General features: G+C 31.1%; 1 protein-coding gene across 2 annotated transcripts in view; it reads left to right on the top strand.

Moving 5' to 3' along the window:
* Positions 1 to 647: 647 nt before the first annotated feature.
* Positions 648 to 18633, top strand: part of LOC108909486 (clavesin-1) — a 65821-nt gene continuing 47835 nt past the window's right edge. The window contains exon 1 of one of the 2 annotated variants that reach the window (XM_018713838.1): positions 648 to 711. In XM_018713838.1, the coding sequence (XP_018569354.1) occupies positions 672 to 711 (40 nt within the window). In that variant the 5' untranslated portion in view covers positions 648 to 671. Of the gene's footprint in view, positions 712 to 6671; positions 7036 to 18633 lie in introns of those variants that run through there. The other variant, XM_018713839.2, reaches the window with a different exon arrangement.

The raw sequence follows: 18633 nt of genomic DNA on the forward strand, positions 1-18633 counted from the left end.
TGTACAATTCATGGACGAAAAATTTACACAAATTATTCAGGCAGTAATTGAAGTAGTGATACACAATTTAACAATTGGAAAGTACTACTACTTCTAAAGTAAGCCATAATTTAAAATATGCAAACAATTTTCAAAAGATGATATTTGGAAAAATGTTACAATAATACCTAATATGCAACGAAATATAAACGGTAGTATAGGAAAATGTGGAGATATTTTTGCCAAATATTTTTTTAAGTAGATGATCTATGATAGATTATTTTCTATATGTACTACAAATATGTTATTATTTTATTATTTATTTATTCATTTATTTATTTATTATGTCATTAGATTTTACTTTTATTATATTCTCTTCTACATGTAGAGTTGATGAATACTAAATGCGGTCCTGATTCGCACTCAAGCCACCTGTATTACAGTATACTGTATAATAGGTTGCCTAAGTACAACAGTTACATTATTAAATATATACATTGATGGGTTTTAAGTTGTGGGTTAGCTGCCAGTAAATAAAAAACTATAATTGATGAAATAAAACTGGATAAACGTATTTGCATATTTTTGTCGTATAAATAGTGTATTATATACACAATCGTCTTATTCTAAAAATATTCATCTCAATATATACACAATAATAAATTCCATTTAAACATCATTGTTTAGCAAAGATGAGATATGAAATTGGTGTTATGAAGATTCCAAAAGAATGTAAGTACTATTTGCCTTTTATTATATTTCTGTATATTAAATATAAATTAACCTAAACTTTGTTATATCTGTAATAATTAAAGACACACCTGCACGGTATTTGGATGCAAAGATAAACAGGTTCGCATAAGCAAAAACGTCTGTGTGTGTGTTTTTAGACATATTATTATATAGACATATTTAGACATGCTTTATTATTTGTTATACACCTACTTAGATATTTGGTATGATATGACTACATTTAATAGAAAATGTTTTACAATTTTTTTTAATCAGTTTATCCATATTTAAGGTACTAGGTAATGCAAACGTACAAGAGCTAATAACAAACATACATATTTAATTAAAAAATACATTTATTAAACACTATTAGAGACTTACTACCACCTACACAACCAAAACAAAGTAAATATAAAAGTGAGATAATTAGTTTTTTTGCTGAATAAATACATCGGAATAATTATTTTGAATTAAACATAGTTAAAATTATATCTTTCATTCATTCATAGTATCACTCTCATAAAACAAACAATTTAATCTCCCGTTTATGTAATTATGCTCCTGAATTAATATGTCAACATGCTAATCTGCTAATTTAATTAGCTTTCTAGCTCTAAATTAGAAAGCAATTTCAGTATTCTTTCTAAAACCAGATTTATCTATTAACAAATGTATTTTAATACAAAAAAATATTGAATCAAACTTTACTATTAAATATCTCTGCATCCAATCTTAATTAAAATTTCAATTCTCTGTTTTAATTTTTTCAAAATAATTTAACAACAAATGAATTGGAACTAAAACGATTCACGTGATATCTAAGGTACTCTGGTGAATTTTATGTGTTTATCGATGTGTTTTTTTTTTGAGAAAAAAGGCAAGTAAATAAAAAAAGGAATAAAGATGAAAGAGTATAGGTACGTTTTTTAAAGTACCTACAGAAGAGACTGATTGTTTGAAATAGTCGTCAGTACGACATAAAAGACAATTGTTTACACTTTTTTGACAACTATGACAAAAAAGTAGATATAACCTTATATCTATATATCTTATATATATTTGATCGCTTACAACATGATATTCTCTTACGTGAACTTAACAAATGCGGCCTTTCATTTAATTTTCCAACACTTTTGCACTCCTATCTTTGTGACCGTCGTCAATACGTATGCTACAGGGGGTTCTTTTCACACAGTTTTTCTGTCTTGTCGGGTGTTCCCCAAGGATCGATCTTGGGTCCACTGTTGTTCCTTATATTTATTAACAACATTGTCGACAATTTCACTGTACCTCATCTTTTATATGCCGATGACATGAAGTTATACTTAAAGATAGGAAATGTACAGGACTGTTTGTACTGCAGGAGAACCTTAATAGACTGAAACTCTGGTGTGAGTTGAACAAATTGCCCTTAAATGTGAAAAAGTGCAATGTATTGACTTTTTCTAGAAAGAAAGATAGTATCTATTTTCCGTACGATATTGATACTGTACTTCTTAATAGACCAGATGCTGTTCAGGATTTAGGAATCTATTTTGACCCTAAACTCACTTTTAAGTATCATGTGCATCATATTGTGTCGGAAGCTAACAAATGTCTGGGTTTCGTAATTCGCAATGCTCGGGATATCTGCAATGTTGATACAGTTAAGTTGCTGTATAATTCTTTCGTTAGACCTCGATTGGAATATTGTTTCCTGATTTGGGCTCCAAGTTATGTTACTTATATTGATTTGTTGGAAAGAACGCAGCGCAGATTCTTGAAGTTGTTAAACTATAAAGACTTGAATGTATATCCTCCGGTAGGGTATCCGCAGCACTTGCTCCTCCGAAAATATAACTATCAATCTTTAAAATCTCGGCGTGATGTGCACAGTGTTATTATTCTTTTCAACATAATAAATGGAAATTTGGATATACCCGAAATTTTACAAAAATTTTACTTTAATGTTCCTTCTGTAAGCACACGGTCTAATGAAACTTTTTATTTGAAAACAGCTAGTACTAATATACTAAAATATTCTCCATTATATGTTATGTGTAGAAATTTAACAGCTGTGCAGGACAGTATAGATATCTTTGACATTAGAATCTCTATTATTAAAGAATTATTTTGATGTTCTCTTTAGTGTTTCTGTTTGTGATATATTGTTTGTGATCTACTCTGTGATTTCTTGTCTTTATAGTATATGTATATGTATTTATTGTGTTAACTTTCTTATGTAATTTTTCCCTGCTCTGTAAGTGGGTTCATCCCGTTGAGTAGGTGTAGGTAATAAATAAATAAATAAATAAATAAATAAATAAATAAATATCGCTGAATTCGTCTTTAGAAGGGCTATCTATTTATACTATAAAATATAGAGCGTCCTATTAAAAAAAATGTCGGTAGTGTTATAGGTCTGTCAAACATAACTCAAAAAATAGAAAATGACAATTTCTATTTACTAATTGACTTGTTTCAGCGATTTTTTTAAATTCAACTGGAAAAAATATAAATGTTTGTTCCATCATTTTGGGACACAGAGTATATAGCGTGGAACAGGCAAATGGAATAGTATCTGAATTGTGCATATTTATAAAAAATCCCTATATAGATCGATTGGATTTTGAATTGACATCCTGCAACGTAAAAACATCCTTAAATTCAACCCCCTCCGAGTTGCAACCCCTAAATTTTTAAGTTGAAAGTAGGGGCTTGTGATACCTCTATTGAAAGGTTTTTTCAATCTCTATTCAAAAATGCTATGGTTTTTGCATTTATTGCAAAAATTGGTAGTGAAAAAATAAATCTGACGGAATTCCCTAGAGCAAATTAAAAAAACAACTTAATTTCAACGTAGCAGATGTTCGAAATGAGTTCCTTGATCGTTTTAGCAATTTCCTAACCGAAAATAAAAATGTCTTCTACCGTTTTCCAACATCTGAGGCGTGACCCATCTAACCCAACTTTATCGCGTGGCTCAATTTTGTATTCTATACTTTTCATATATCCCCACAGAAATTAATCTAAGGGTGTAAAATCAGGAGAACGTGCGATTCTAGCGATCCTCGCCTTATCCACCGATTTGGATATGCTAAGTCGAGAAATTGCCGGACATTTATGTGGTGGTGCTCCATCCTGCTGGAACCATTTCACATCGATTGGAAGTTGTAGATTTGCTTGAGTAGGATATGTTCGTCACGACATTATTTTAGAGCAGAAGTAAATAATTATCTCTATTCAAATTGTGATCATTAAAAAAGGGACCAATGACACTGTTCAATTATCCCCGCCCAAACATTAACTCTTTCAGGAGCTTGCGTATGTACTTCTCTCATCCAGAAATGATTTCCATTAGCCCAGTAGCGACAGTTTTGACGATTGGCATGACCGTGAAGAGTAAAAATGGGCTCATTGTTATCTAACATTTACATCATTTGTTCCAAAAAAATCGTTCTTCTATCAAAATCGTCCTCATTAGAGTTGGGAGTTGGGATCAGCTTATAGGGATACATTTTACTTTCTTTTAATATGCGAATAATCAAAGAATGGGAAATATTCAATGCTGAAGATGCTTATCAACTTAAATCATGTTGGTTTTCTTCAAACTCAAGCAATACATCTAATTTGGTACCGCTATTCATTGCATTGGTAGCTTCTTCTTTTATTGTTAATTATACCTTAGGATATAGGTGGCAAATCAGATTTTTTTTTAAATAAGTGAGCAACTTTGGCCTGTGATCGCCCCTATCTCCGTAACTAATCATCTGTTTAATTGTTATTTATGCATTTATGTTAAAAAAATCATGCTTAGGGATTGCAGTTAGCAAAATTCAAATAGTTATATAGAACATTGACAACTTTTTATTGCTGTCAATTAAATAGCAAGTGGCTACGACGTTTTCAATAAAACTGGCAATGCCAGCAATGAAGAATTTTGACAAATTTTTATGCCTTCGTTTTAGTTGATAATGCTGAAAAAGGACACTGATTTTTTTTGCTAGCCTGCAAGAACAAAACATGTATTTATGTAAACATTGTCCAAATTCTAAGAGCTTTTCCTAAAATTCATATGCTCCAGTGGTGAAGGTACAGGGTATCGGTGGCATATTTTTCTAAATAAAATAGTACCTACGCCAATACTTTACAGCCATGATATTTTCGGATTCGACTTTCAATTTTCTACAAATTTCTGCGCACTTATGTTTTTCGAAAAAAGGCTGATTGTCGAGTAAAACTTAAAAAACGAACTGAGAACACTTTTACTTAAATGACATGACAAGCACTAATCATTCGGTTATTTATTCGAATAAAGAAATTGGTAATATTAGTCATCATTTTAATGATTTTATTTGAGTAAATGCTCAAAAATACCTCCATTTCCACGAACACAGGCTCAACACAGTAACGAAAATGTAATTTGTTTGAAATTTATTGTTGCTTGAATCTGATGAAGAGCATTATTTATTCTTTCTTCTAACTTAAAAAACATTATATTCGAATATCGAAGTGCGTTCTCAGTTCGGTTTTTTACTCAAAAATCAGGCTTTTTCCGAAAAACATAAGAGAATAGCAATTTGTAGGAAATTGAAAGACGAATCCGAAAATATCATCAATGTTGCCGTAAAAGAGTAGTGTACTATTTTATTTAGAAAAATATGCCACCGATACCCTGTATCTCCTCCACTGGAGCATGTAAATTTTAGGAAAAGCCTTTGGACAATGTTTACATAAATACATGTGCCCAATTTCAAATTATTTCACTAGTTTTTAAATTATTTAAAACAAATAAAAATAGAATAGAATAGAATATAATAGAATAGAATAGAATTTATTGATCTACATTAATACATAACATATTATAGTAGCTAGTCAAGGAACACAATAAAAACAACAATTTAAAAAAAAATAGAACTAAAGCACTAGACATAATTATAGAAATACACATAGATCTAACAATCAAAACAATATTTTTTGAATACCCTGCATCTTTTTAACGAAACGTCCTAGATAAAAACATTATAGGAAGACTCTCTTTAAAATTCACCAAAGAATACGAGGTTACATTTTTGGTCGTCATTTGTGAATCACCTTGTATACTTTGTTTTCATAATAAAGTATTTAAAGAGGTGTTTTATAAAGTCAATAGCGAAAAGCATAAATGTGCACTGATGGTTCCATAGCAATCTTGACTTTATCCATTGTGGAAAGTAAATAAGTCAAAATATTGTGCAAACTGTCAAAGTAAATATATGACATGTATATATCACTGTAACTAGGAAAATGAGATGATTCTGAGATAAGCGACGAATATACAGGGCATTCCATTTAAAATAACAAGTTTGGTTTATACAGGGTGTAAATAATTTAACCGAAACTTCTTCTCGCCAAAACGAAATAATTGGTCAAATAAACTTTGTAAAAACAAATTATAGCTTCTGGTTTTCATTTTGTAGCCTGCGCACTGCATTCTCACCCTGTATATTTAATTCAAGATTTATATAAACGTTATACCTGAGGAATTAATTTTTTTATACGAATAAATTAAAAGCCTTCTTCAAACATCATTGTATTATAATTCAGTGTGAATATTTTTTTTTTACATCAACCGATTACTTATATCGCAAAATCGCTGTGGAGATACTTAGTAACAAATAGTAAGCGATCGGTACAGTCGAACTTAAAAATACACGTTTACCGCAAAACTTCCTCGAATCAGCTGACTAGTAGTATCGCCTACGATTACGACAAAAGTAAAAGTAAAGTGGGAGTAGCAATGTGTTGCATATTTACAGTGAAAATTGACACAAATGGCGGAGGAACTTTCGGCATGACCGTGAAACTGAAGTTAATTATTGTTTAAGCCAATTATTTATAAATAATTCGTAGAACACTGATGTTGTAATGGTTTCATTTTGCGGCAATAAAGTAAACAACAACGAAATTTCCACTCATGATCACGTTCCATCAACAACTTTTACCTTTAGCGAGCGTTGGTCTGTTTTGTTGCATTCGTTAAACAAAGTTTAAGGCAAAACATGGCCAAGTTATTTATAGAAGACAAAGAGGTAGCTCGACGCAATGTGTAAGAGTCGGTACCGGATTTTTAATCTTGACCGGAAGATAAGTTATTTATCTATAAACAACATGTGCGCTTGTTAACTAGTCTGCGAAAATCACTGGGTGATACACTTGATACTTGATGATAAAATAACTGAAAAGGAGTATCAATACAACGTTGATTGTCATATTAACCGGGTTGTTGAGACGCATTCGTTAGTTACTGTGAAATTGTTCGTGCAAAAATGGCTCAAATCGTATACGTTCCGGCTACGCAAGCAGGTATGTTTTAATATATTCAATGAATTTATATTGTTCTTAGTGCTCGGAATTGATTTGAATATTTTGTTTCCATACGTAATGGTAATTACAGTGACTGAAAACAAGTCAATAAGTAAGGTAATATTTGTTTGTCATCGCAAAACTGATGCATATTTTGTGTTGCTTTTTTCCAAGTGATGAAATTATAGTTTATTTTTTTAAAACTATATATTTTGAACTAGGTAGAACTTTTTCTATCTTAAAAACCAAATTAATAAAAATGTACGTAATTTATTTTATCAGCACTCCATCTGATATATTTTACAACTTAATTGGTGTATTATTGACAAATCCTTTGTATTTTGGAACAAGTTTGATGCAACTGTTTCCTCTTTGCAATATCTCAATTTCTAATTTTTTGACTGTGCAACTCTCTTGGTCAATACAAGTTCAAACTTATTTTACCCCGGTTTATTGAATATAAAATATTGTATGAAACCGATAAACTTATATTACAATTGTAATTAATTCTATTGTAGATATATGTTATACATAATTGTACATAGAGTAACACATGATTTGCGACGTCATAATAATGTGATCTGGCTAAAATTACCTTAGTCCTGGACACAGGGTGTCAAAATCAACTCTGTAGAAACTCAACAGTAATCTAAATTCTATCACTAATCAGATGACAACTTTGGCATAAACTGGTTTTTAAAGCTTTCAATTGTTTCTGTTATTATTTGCGAGACTACTTTGATCAAATCTAAATTACATAGTATGTATCTTTCACAATTTTTTTAAATGCAAATATCTCGAGAACGGTAATTCCCAGCGATGTTGAGAAGGTACACCTTTTTTATGTAAAAGTGACGGAAAAAGAGATGTTGCTACCAGAAAATAAGATACAGTATGTAGCAAAAAATTTGTGAACTATACAAATTCTAACAGGGGGTGTAAGTGTCGCCCTCTAGAATATATGACAAAATTATAAGGAACTTTTAATTTTTTATGTCAAAAAAACCCGGGATATCAAATTTCGATTAAATACATCAATTACTTCGAGGGTTATTTAAAAAAATTGAAAATATATTTTTTTAACACCCTGTAGCTCGGTTACTATCAACTATTGGACTAAGGTAAGTTTGGCCAGATCACATTCTTATGACGTCACAAATCACCTGTTCCTCTTTGTACAATTCACCTGTATAATGCATATTTAACGAAAATGTCATAGAAAATAATTATTATAGACTATTATTTCATTATTTGTGATATTTTACAGCTTCCTAACAGAAATAATAAATAAGGGATGAAATATACAGTGTGTCTAAGATAAGGATAGCATAGCATTAGGATGTAGAAAACGGTAAGAGATACGGGGGCGCTCAATTTAGAATTGTGTTTTTTTATACCCGTCAACAATATGCCGTTTAGAAAGTTTTAAAATTCCGGGTAATTTTGCTAAATCGTTTTATTTCTTTTCTGGTTTTATTTGAAAACGAATTTTAAAATAAATTGCATATTTACATTGCCATTTTTTCGCTCTATCCAATTAAAATTCGTTTTCAAATAAAGCCAGAAAAAAAAAATAAAGCGATTTTGCAAAATTTCGGGTTTTTCCGGATATATCCGGAACTGCCCGGAATTTTAAAACTTTCTAAACGGCATATTGTTAGGTATAAAAACACATTTTTTTCTAATTTGAGCCACCCCGTATATCTTACCGTTTCCAAGATCCTAATGGTATACCATCCTTATCTTGGACACACTGTATAATGATTTTGCTATAAGCATACATATAGGTAATTTTTATTACAAAAGCGACAAAATATTTTAGCGAAAACAATAAAATATGTCAAAAGTGAACATTTTAAAAGGAAACATTTTAACATCCTTTATTGTGTATATTTATAAATATAACAGTTAAGTGAAAACAAAATAATTTCAACGCCCACATATTGAATTATGTGGTCGTCTAACTACGAGTTTCATTTAAGAATAGATAAATTATTCTGTTTTGTATACCATACAACTCTACAACTATGGACAAAAACATGTGTCCGACTTGAAACATTTAAAAGGGTTCGAACAATGAAATAAATGAAAAAGAGTCATAAGCAGTTAAGCACGATAAGAAACAGACTATTGCAACCTTCATATTTCCAAAGAAAAAAAACAAAATTTGTCATTCGTCCTTTTTAGAGCAGTTCCTTTATCTAACACTAGCGCCTACGCCAAAAATTTTAAAAACTTGAGTAAACTGAAATATCTTTTCAGCTAAGTAAGCCACAAGAGCTGTATTTTTAACTTATAATTAATTTACACAATCTGACAGTGACAAGCAAAATGAGTGCATACGTGTAATGTTGTAACTAAAGGAAAATTAGCATACAATAAATAAAGTGTTACAGTTTAAATGGTGTCTTAGTTGAACCTTAAACGTGTGCGTTAGTATCAGGTTCCCAAAATTTACGATGTACAGTTTTCGGAAAGGGAAAAAGAAGGAAAATGTTACAGAAAATAGAGTGCTATTTATATACAAAAAACTACCGCCGTCACGTAAGTTTGTTTGTACATTCTTGTTTAAAAATTATAATATTAAAAGGTAATCACTGTACTCAGTATTATGTTCATTATTGTAAACTGTAATTTATTTATACATAAAACGATATAAATGTAGATATGTAAAATATCTACTACAGAATTTGTCTTCTAATAAAAGAAATTTTGTTTCTTGAAACAGTTTTTCAAATTGATTTCTTCAGTTAACTGAAACATCTATTACATTATTCTAATGTCATACCTACGTAGCATTGAATAAACTATCTACTGGTATACAGGGTGGTCCGAATTTTATGCAGGAAACTTCGAGGGCATATAGATCTCTTTAAAATAATAGGTGTTTGCCTTATAAACATAGGTCTGGAACGGCCTCGTTTTAGAGATACAGGGTGTTGAAGTTGTTAAAAAAAATTGATTTTTTGTTTATATCTCCGGAATCTATTAACCGATCTTAATAAAATTTGGTATAGATAATGTATGACAGTAAGCCTTACATTTCCTAAAATATGAGCTCTAAAGGTTCAACCAGTGGTGTACAACTGGACAGGGGTCGCCCTCTTTTTATAAAAAAAACTTACGCCACTGTATTTTTTACAAGTTATTGTAACGGATTTATATTCTAATGCACTAAATACGTAAAAAAGGTAACTTGAATTTTTTCCCTAAGATTCACCGTTCTCAAGTTATTCATACAAATACAAACCCCTTGTGGCAGACACTTCAAACCATAATATTACAAGAATATTTATGTTTATGCTTAAAAGGAAGTGCAATTTGTAAGCAGATCAACAAAATTATTTCCACATCACCTGTGAGGTAGTGTTCCTAGTGTATTTTAGTTTCTCCTGGAGGCTTAATCCACTATCTTTACAAATAAGGACAATTTAAATGAAAATAATAATAAAAATACATTTACCAAGCAACGACAATTAAACAAGAAATGAAATTAACGTTACGTATTTGCAGCAATTGTTCAAAATGCGAACCATCCACATCGATACATTTCTGACAATTTCTATTAATGATTAATGGAATTACCTAACTAATATCATGTGGTGGTTTTCTTTTAATTCATTACACCCCTCTTCTATTCGCTGCAGTAGTTGTGGTGGAGTAGAGTAAACTTTACTTTTCAGATAGGTAACCCCAAACGTAGAAGTCCAGGGGGTTTAGATCTGGCGATTTGGCTGGCCAAGAGACTGGATTCTCTGCACCATTATGGTTGACATTGGCATTTGGTCTTCAACCTATCCATCGCCCCATATAATTTTTAAGCCATTATTGTATTATTCTCCTAAAATGCGCAGGAGCACCATCCATTTGTATCCAGCTATTTTGTGGTATATTTAATGGAACATCCTCTAATAATTCAAATAGATGGTTTTCTAGAAAGTTTAGAAATGCTGGGAATTTAGATGGGGTGACAAGAAATAAAGTCCGAATTATTCCGAGCCAGAAAATTCGTTGAAAAGATCTTATCCGAATTTCACGAGGATTTTCTTGTGACCAAATATTGTGAAAATTCACTACCCCTCGCCTTGTGAACGTAGCCTCATCGGTCCAAAGTATTTCTAGTAAGAATTCTGGATTATGTTGTGACTTTAAAACAACCACTAACAAAAATTCAGGTGTGTCTACATCTCCCGGAAGTAAATTTTGCACAGGTTGTAAATAGTACGGATTTCTACCATCCTTATGTAGAACTTTTCAAATTTTCGATTTACTCACCCCAATGTTCTTAAAATTTCATTTCTGTGTCTTTCATTGAGCCGTCGTGATTTTCCAAATATCGTTTTAATCCAAAAGATGAAAGCGACGAGTGTAAAGAATTTTGTTGATGTGCTTACAAATTGCACTTACTTTTAAGCATAAACATAAATATTCTTGTAATATTATGGTTAGAAGTATCCGCCACAAGGAGATTGTATTCGTATGAATAACTTGAGAACGGTGAACTTTAGGGAAAAAATTCACGTTACCTTTTTTACGTATTTTGTACATTAGAATATAAATCCGTTACAATAGATTGTAAAAAATACAGTGGCGTAGGTTTTTTTTATAAAAAAAGGGTGACCCTGTCCAGTTGTACACCACTGGTAGATCCTTTAGAGCTTATATTTTAGAGAATGCAAGGCCTACTGTCATCCATTATCTGTACCAAATTCTGTTCAGATCGGTTAATAGATTCCGGAGATATAAACAAAAAATTAATTTTTTTTAACAACTTCAACACCCTGTATCTCTAAAACGAGGCCGTTCCAGACCTATGTTTATAAGGCAAACACCTATTATTTTAAAGAGATCTATCAGCCCAGGAAGTTTCCTGCATAAAATTCGGACCACCCTGTATATAAGTAAATGAATTAATTAATTTTGCAATAAGTTCAGGGCAAAGTTTTATTCTAGAATAAAAAAAGCCGAAGCTCTCACGCTAAAAGAGCCATACAGTAATATCGATGCAGGAAACACCAAGCATGACGCTTTAAGCAGAAGGTCGTTGTATCTATAAAACTTTCATTTTAGGACTAAAACAAAAAATAGAGGAAGACCAGTCGGCAGTAGGTATATTTTTCAGTGGTATTTTTTTAAATAAACCAGTTCTGGAGGCTTTTTATAGCCCAATGTAAAGACTTTCCTATAGAATTTTAGGTCAATAATCTGCCTGACCTTGAAGGTGTTTAAATGTACAGGGTGTTCCTACTAAGATGTATTCTTCGGGAGCTTCCGTAATATGAACAACACGAAATAATTGTCTCGAATAAAAGTTGCTACACATGAATTTCTTTTTAGGATTTTCGACCCTACAAGGTGAATTTTCCTGGGCGATAACTAACTTTATGTTTTCAAATGTACATTATTACATTTTTTTAATTCTTCGTTGATTTTAAGGGCTATTTTGACAAATAAACACCTCAATATTTGTTTATCAATTTATGGGGCCTCATCCAGTCAATTTAAAACATTATTTTTACTACTTTGGATTAAAAACAATGATATCAAGGGACGAGAACATAAACTAAAGTAATGACGCTAAAATATCAAGAAAGTTTTGCATCTATCTGTACTAAATAACACTGTTTCGTTAAAAAAAAATAAATTATTTGGGATATAAAACTAATCGATTATTATTTTTCTACTTGACATGCAAGTAATAAAATATCTTTTTTACGGTCTTGAACAAATGGTGAAAAAAATCTTAGTGTCAAAAGATATTTGATATATATGGCTGCTGCAAATTTACACACAGACGAATTTATGAAAAAGTAAACGCTAGAAAAAAAGGAATCTCACTGTAGAATCAGAAATAATTTGAAAGTGTTAAGAAAATGATTTGTAGTAACTTTTTATTGAGATACATTATTGTATTATTGATACTACGAGAGTTGCGGTCTTCTGTAGCAACAAATTCTTATTCGTCTTAAGTGCAACACCTTGTACCTACTCAAACGCTTGCATCAAGGGTTTCTTCGGTCTGTCAGCACTCACCATAACAAACAAGTACTGTGCTTATCAAACTAGGTTGTCTTAAATTCCAATGTCATTAACCTTTTCAGTTAATGGCATTGGAATAAGATTAAATTTCACTATATAATAATACACAAGGTGCCTTCCAATATTTTTAGGACACCAAGTTGACGATGTAAATATTTTTCTGAAAATTGCTAATAATAAAGAAATATTTTCAAAGGGGATGGTAAATTATGATGTTTTACCATATTTTATAAGATATACAGGCTTCTCACTACATCGGAAACGGTAAGATATACGAAATTGCTTAAATGGAGGCAAAGTTGCGTAATCAGGAGACCGACATTATGCCTCTAAAAAATCAAAGCTAACATAATTAGTTTTCGAAATATTTGAAAGAAACCGAAATTTTGGAAATCCGTTTATGTTTCATTTCAGCCTTGTTTGAGGTGATATTGAAAAAAGAAGAACACTTTTTCATGGCAACTTTTTGCCCTCTATCGAATATCATAATTAAGTTTTATATGTAACGTTTCGTCTCTCCAGGACACAAAGATTTATAGGAATCCTATTGCTGATTTATCAACTATTCCAGGAAAGCTTGATTGCTATAACAGTTTGGTGCTAAAAATGGTTGATATCTCTGAACTCCAAATGGGTAGTTTTGCACTTAGGTCAATATAACCAAAGATTTCATTATCAAATTAGCAACATTTCATTGTCATAAGTGGACAGACAAACTGATCTTGGTGTAGCGGTTTCTAATGTCCTCTCGTACGCATATACGCTTGTAACAAAGCTAAACTCATAATTTCTTTTGAAAAAAATATTATCTGCATTTTCAATTGAAATATTAACTGCTTATAAAAACCTTGCATACGACCCATCATAGAATATGGTTCAGCTGTGTGGTATCCAAACCAATCTCAAACTGTTGCAACATGCTGCAACTAGACTTCCCTATTATTTACTTGGCTTTCTTATGAAGATTAAATTTCCTCAAGCTAATCCCAGAAATTGAAAGATTTAAGCCTGGCGGCCTGATTACTACTTATCGCATTCTTCATGGCACATACAGATTCTACAGATTTATCGTATTTATTTATATGTTATCACTGATATTCAACATGTATTCGAGATGTAGACATTTTTTCTGCAGTCGTATGTAATGTACGTAATATGTGTATTTCATGACTAGAATTTTTTACCAAACATTCTTGTTAATGTTTCTTCTACAATTTTTTTAAAAAATAAACTTAAGAATGTACTTAATTTTCAAAATGTTTTCTTCGCATGTTTTTCATTCTCTTTATTTAATCTGTATTATGTTGCAACAATAGCAGTTTTTAATTAATTTTTAAATTGAAATTATTATTATATTAATTTTTATACTAGGTACACAGGTAAAGATTTCCATAAGTGTTTCTAATCTATTGGGGATAGTTTCCAAATAAAAATAAATATTTGCTAGAGATATGAATAGGGAGTACTTACTTGTTTGAGATCTTTTCTCACTGATTTATTTTGATAGTATTTATACATTTTTTCATTTTAATTAGTATAAAGTACATCATTTCTTTGGTTTGTAATATCAAAGGAAAATAATTGTTGAAAATCGCAAAAATACATACGTCTCTATATACCTATATGATTACATCTTCAGAATTAATTATGAATTCATAAATTTAATGTGATCTTTCAATTTTAAGTAAGTGGTTACGTTTATTTCACCTATTTCTTAGAAAAATGCAGAATAATTAATTGTCTACAGTAGTAAATACTGTGTGAAATAGTGTTCCAGGTATCAAAACAGTGCTTCTTTCTATTTATCATTTAATGCACAAACTTAACATTTACCATGAGTACATAAGATACCCAGTAACAAATTGTTTTGTAAAATTTGATTTTACAGTAATTGTCAACAAATATTTAACTGATATACGTAGGAGTATATCAGAATAAAGATAGATAATATGATAAATTCATAAAAGGAATCAAAGGTTGTTATACTTTACACTACACATAGCTAACGTTTGGTATACTTAAAAGCAGTAGTTTTGTCGGTTAATACGTATTAAAGAAACATTGCCTTATACAAAATTTTTTATTAGGCTTTGAAAAATTACTCATTCGTAAATAAAATTTAATCGAGTATTTTTACCAGTTTTTTTCCCCTGCTTTTTATATAAAATGTCTACAAAAAAAAAACATAATTGATTGTAATTGAACTCTATCCGACTATAATTATTGTTAACTTACTTGACTAATGTATGAATATAACGCCACTTAGTTGTAGTGGTTTTTTTCTTATTTGTCTTTGTCACCATTTATCTTTAATTGTTATCAACAATTGATTTAGGTAATTACAAGGCTGCTATTTGTCATATATTTTCCAATAAAGTATCAACCTTCAAAACTGAATACAATGAACTTGTTTGGGTCAAATAACATATCAGATGCGTCAACAGATTATTTTCCTCTAGATATTGTACTGAAGATAAAGTACATAATGGTTATTTATTTGTTTAAAACTTAAAAGTTTGGCTTGTTCTGATATAGGCGCTTATATCTCATTGCTTGAAGGTTTCATATTGTATCGCTAAGTGAATTCTTATTATACAGCATGCTTCTCTATATTTTGCACCCTTGCTAGAGTTAGTATTTTTACAAATAGAAAAAATGTAAATATGTCAAGTATATTTCTTTTTTTCTTGAAACGTAAACTTTCTCGAAGCGTCAGAATTTTGTATCAGATAATGTACATCGCGAAGGTATCCAAATAATACGACTTTTGGTATTCTTAATTGGAATACCCTCTATATGTAGGTATATTAGGATGGCCCAAAAAAGAACGATTTAGAACGATTTTTTTTCGTGACTCTTGTGAAAATATGTTAGTTTATCATGAGATTTTAATAATTTTTTTTCTCGGAAATGGTTGAGTTTAGGACTCATGTCATAAGATTTTTTTTGTTTATTTTAATATATTATATCGTCTGTTAAAATTAAGGCACTCAAACTTCTAACACCCTTTATCACCGCAATACATAAGATAATTAAATTTGGTGATAATTATTTTGGAGACCCTATAATTTTTATTGTCTATTTATATTATTCGATATAACATTGATTTCTAGAGAATTTCTGACGTTTGATTTTTTATTGAAAAGTTGAGGTCAGCTGTGGATTTCAAGTAAAAGCAGATATCTTCGGTCATACGTACTGAAATTCAAGGTGTTCGAGAATTTCGTTTTTATGTTTAAAGAAGCAATTTTACATATAGAAATTAGAAAAATGGTTTATATGAGCGTAGTTAAAATATTTTCTACGGGTACTAGGGATATAAAATAAAATCCATATCCTCATTAAGTTATTTTCTCTGATTTCACTGCATGCGTTCCGAATCCGACGAATAAGTTCATCCCTTGTGTCCACAGTAGTGGTATAAACTCTCTCTTTAATAAAACCCCAGAGGAAAAAATCTAGGGGTGTCAGATCAGGGGATCGGTGAGGCCATGCAACGATACCCCCGCGGCCAATCCATTTTTCGGGAAAGTGGGTGTTCAACCAGTTCCTGACATTTCGGCCAAAATGAGCTGGACAGCCATCAAGTTGAAACCATGCTCGCATTCTTAAATTCAGAGGAATTTCCTCCCACATGTTGGCACTCTCGGTCTCTAAGAACTCTAAGAAATTCGCAGAATTCAGTCGTTGAGGTAAGATGTAAGGGCCGAAAAGACAATTGTTATAAACGCCGAGCCAAATATTAACACTAAATTCGTGCTGAAAATTTCGTGGTCTGATTGCATGCGGGTTTTCATGTGCCCACTCATGCTGATTGTGTAAATTTGTCACACCTCGACGAGTAAAACATGACTCGTCGGTCCATAATATGTGTGATAAAAAATTTCCGTCGTTTTCAATTGAGTTAAGAATCCACCGAGAAAAAGCTATTCTATGTTCCTCGTCACCCGGACGTAAACCCTGAACAGGTTGTAAGTGGTAGGGATGTCTATGATCTCGTCTTAATGTTCTAGAAATAGTGCACCTGGAAACACCAATAATCCTGGAAATTTTTCTGGTACTCGTCGTGGGATCTCTGTCAAATTCGTGCAAGATTCGCTGATTCCTCCTATTTCTGCCAATATTAACGTTAATTATGTTGCGATCCCTATGGACCAGATTCAATCCGTCATTAGCGAAACGTTGATGAATATTAATAAAAACGTGTGGATGCGGCTGTCTTCTATTAGGAAATCGTCTCCGATATTCCCTAGCAGCTTCTGCCGAGTTCCCATTGGCAAACCCGTATACGAAGTGAATATCTGCGTATTCTTGGTTCGTAAACTTAAACGGCATTTTGAATTTGTTGCAATTTTTTTTAATACTCTACACACAATTAGAAACTATAATAAAATAAGCGCAAATGTCAATATTAGAATGACATTTCAAGTCTGATTTGATTTCTAAACAGTATTTTCGGTTTTTCTTAATTCGACTTCTAAACAGTATTTTCGGTTTTTCTTGAAAACGCCACCTCCTATCGACTTTGGACAAGAGGGCCTTTTCTGGGTAAAATTGAATGCTCTTTCATATTTTTCGAAAACATTTGGAAAATATCAAATCGGCTATACTTTTTTTTATAAAAATATGCATAGAGACCCCTCTATCTCCACCACTGGAACTAATATGCGATGATTTTCTGTGTCAAATTATTTGCCCTTAAATACTAAGTCTTTCGCCGCAACATGATGATTTTTTTTGTCAGCGGTTATTTAGTTAAAAATTAAATAAATAAAACAAAAATAAAATTCAACGCCCTGTATCTCAGAAACGAAGCGTTTTAGGACCCATATATATATAGGAACTTTTAGACTCAAAATGAGGTCTTCTACTGATTCCTGAAGTCCTGCTATTTAAATGTGAGACACCCTGTATAAACAAGGATATTTACTAAAATTGAAGTTATCAATTTATTGAAATCATAAACAAGACTAAATATTTGTTTTCCTTTTTTTTGTGAAGATATTATTCCAACTGCAAAGACGTAGTTACAAAATTTTCGCGTGTTGCAAAAAACGATTTTAATTTTAGCAGCAAGAATATTCAATACATTCAATTAACCAAAGTAATTCCCTGTAATTTCAGTCAACTGAAAATAGGGCAACATACATTTTTTTGTTTTCATTATTTGTCAGCGTTACCATATTTACACACACAGCCGAGACAAAAGATTTCCAAGGATATAGGTAATATGTAGATAACACATTTGCGATAATTTATAGGACTTTACACTACAGATAACATTATCAAAATGAGTAATTCTTTTGTCTATTTTACATTTAAAACTGAAACAACGACGGGCCTCTTTTCTTAGCTCTACAGAATGACAAATTTATATTTCTGGTTTGTTAACATTTTTCTTTTTGGTAAAGCATTAGGTACATTTTTTGTTGTATAGAAATTACATGTACCTACTTTAATTTTTTCCCTTAATAAGTATAATTTTTGCGAAAAAAATAACACATCCATTTAGAAAAAAATAATTCAAAATCATCTTCAAGAAAATGACATTTTATTATG

The sequence above is a fragment of the Anoplophora glabripennis genome, unplaced genomic scaffold, assembly GCF_000390285.2.
Source record: "Anoplophora glabripennis isolate ALB-LARVAE unplaced genomic scaffold, Agla_2.0 scaffold327, whole genome shotgun sequence".
NCBI classification, from domain to species: Eukaryota; Metazoa; Arthropoda; class Insecta; order Coleoptera; family Cerambycidae; genus Anoplophora; species Anoplophora glabripennis.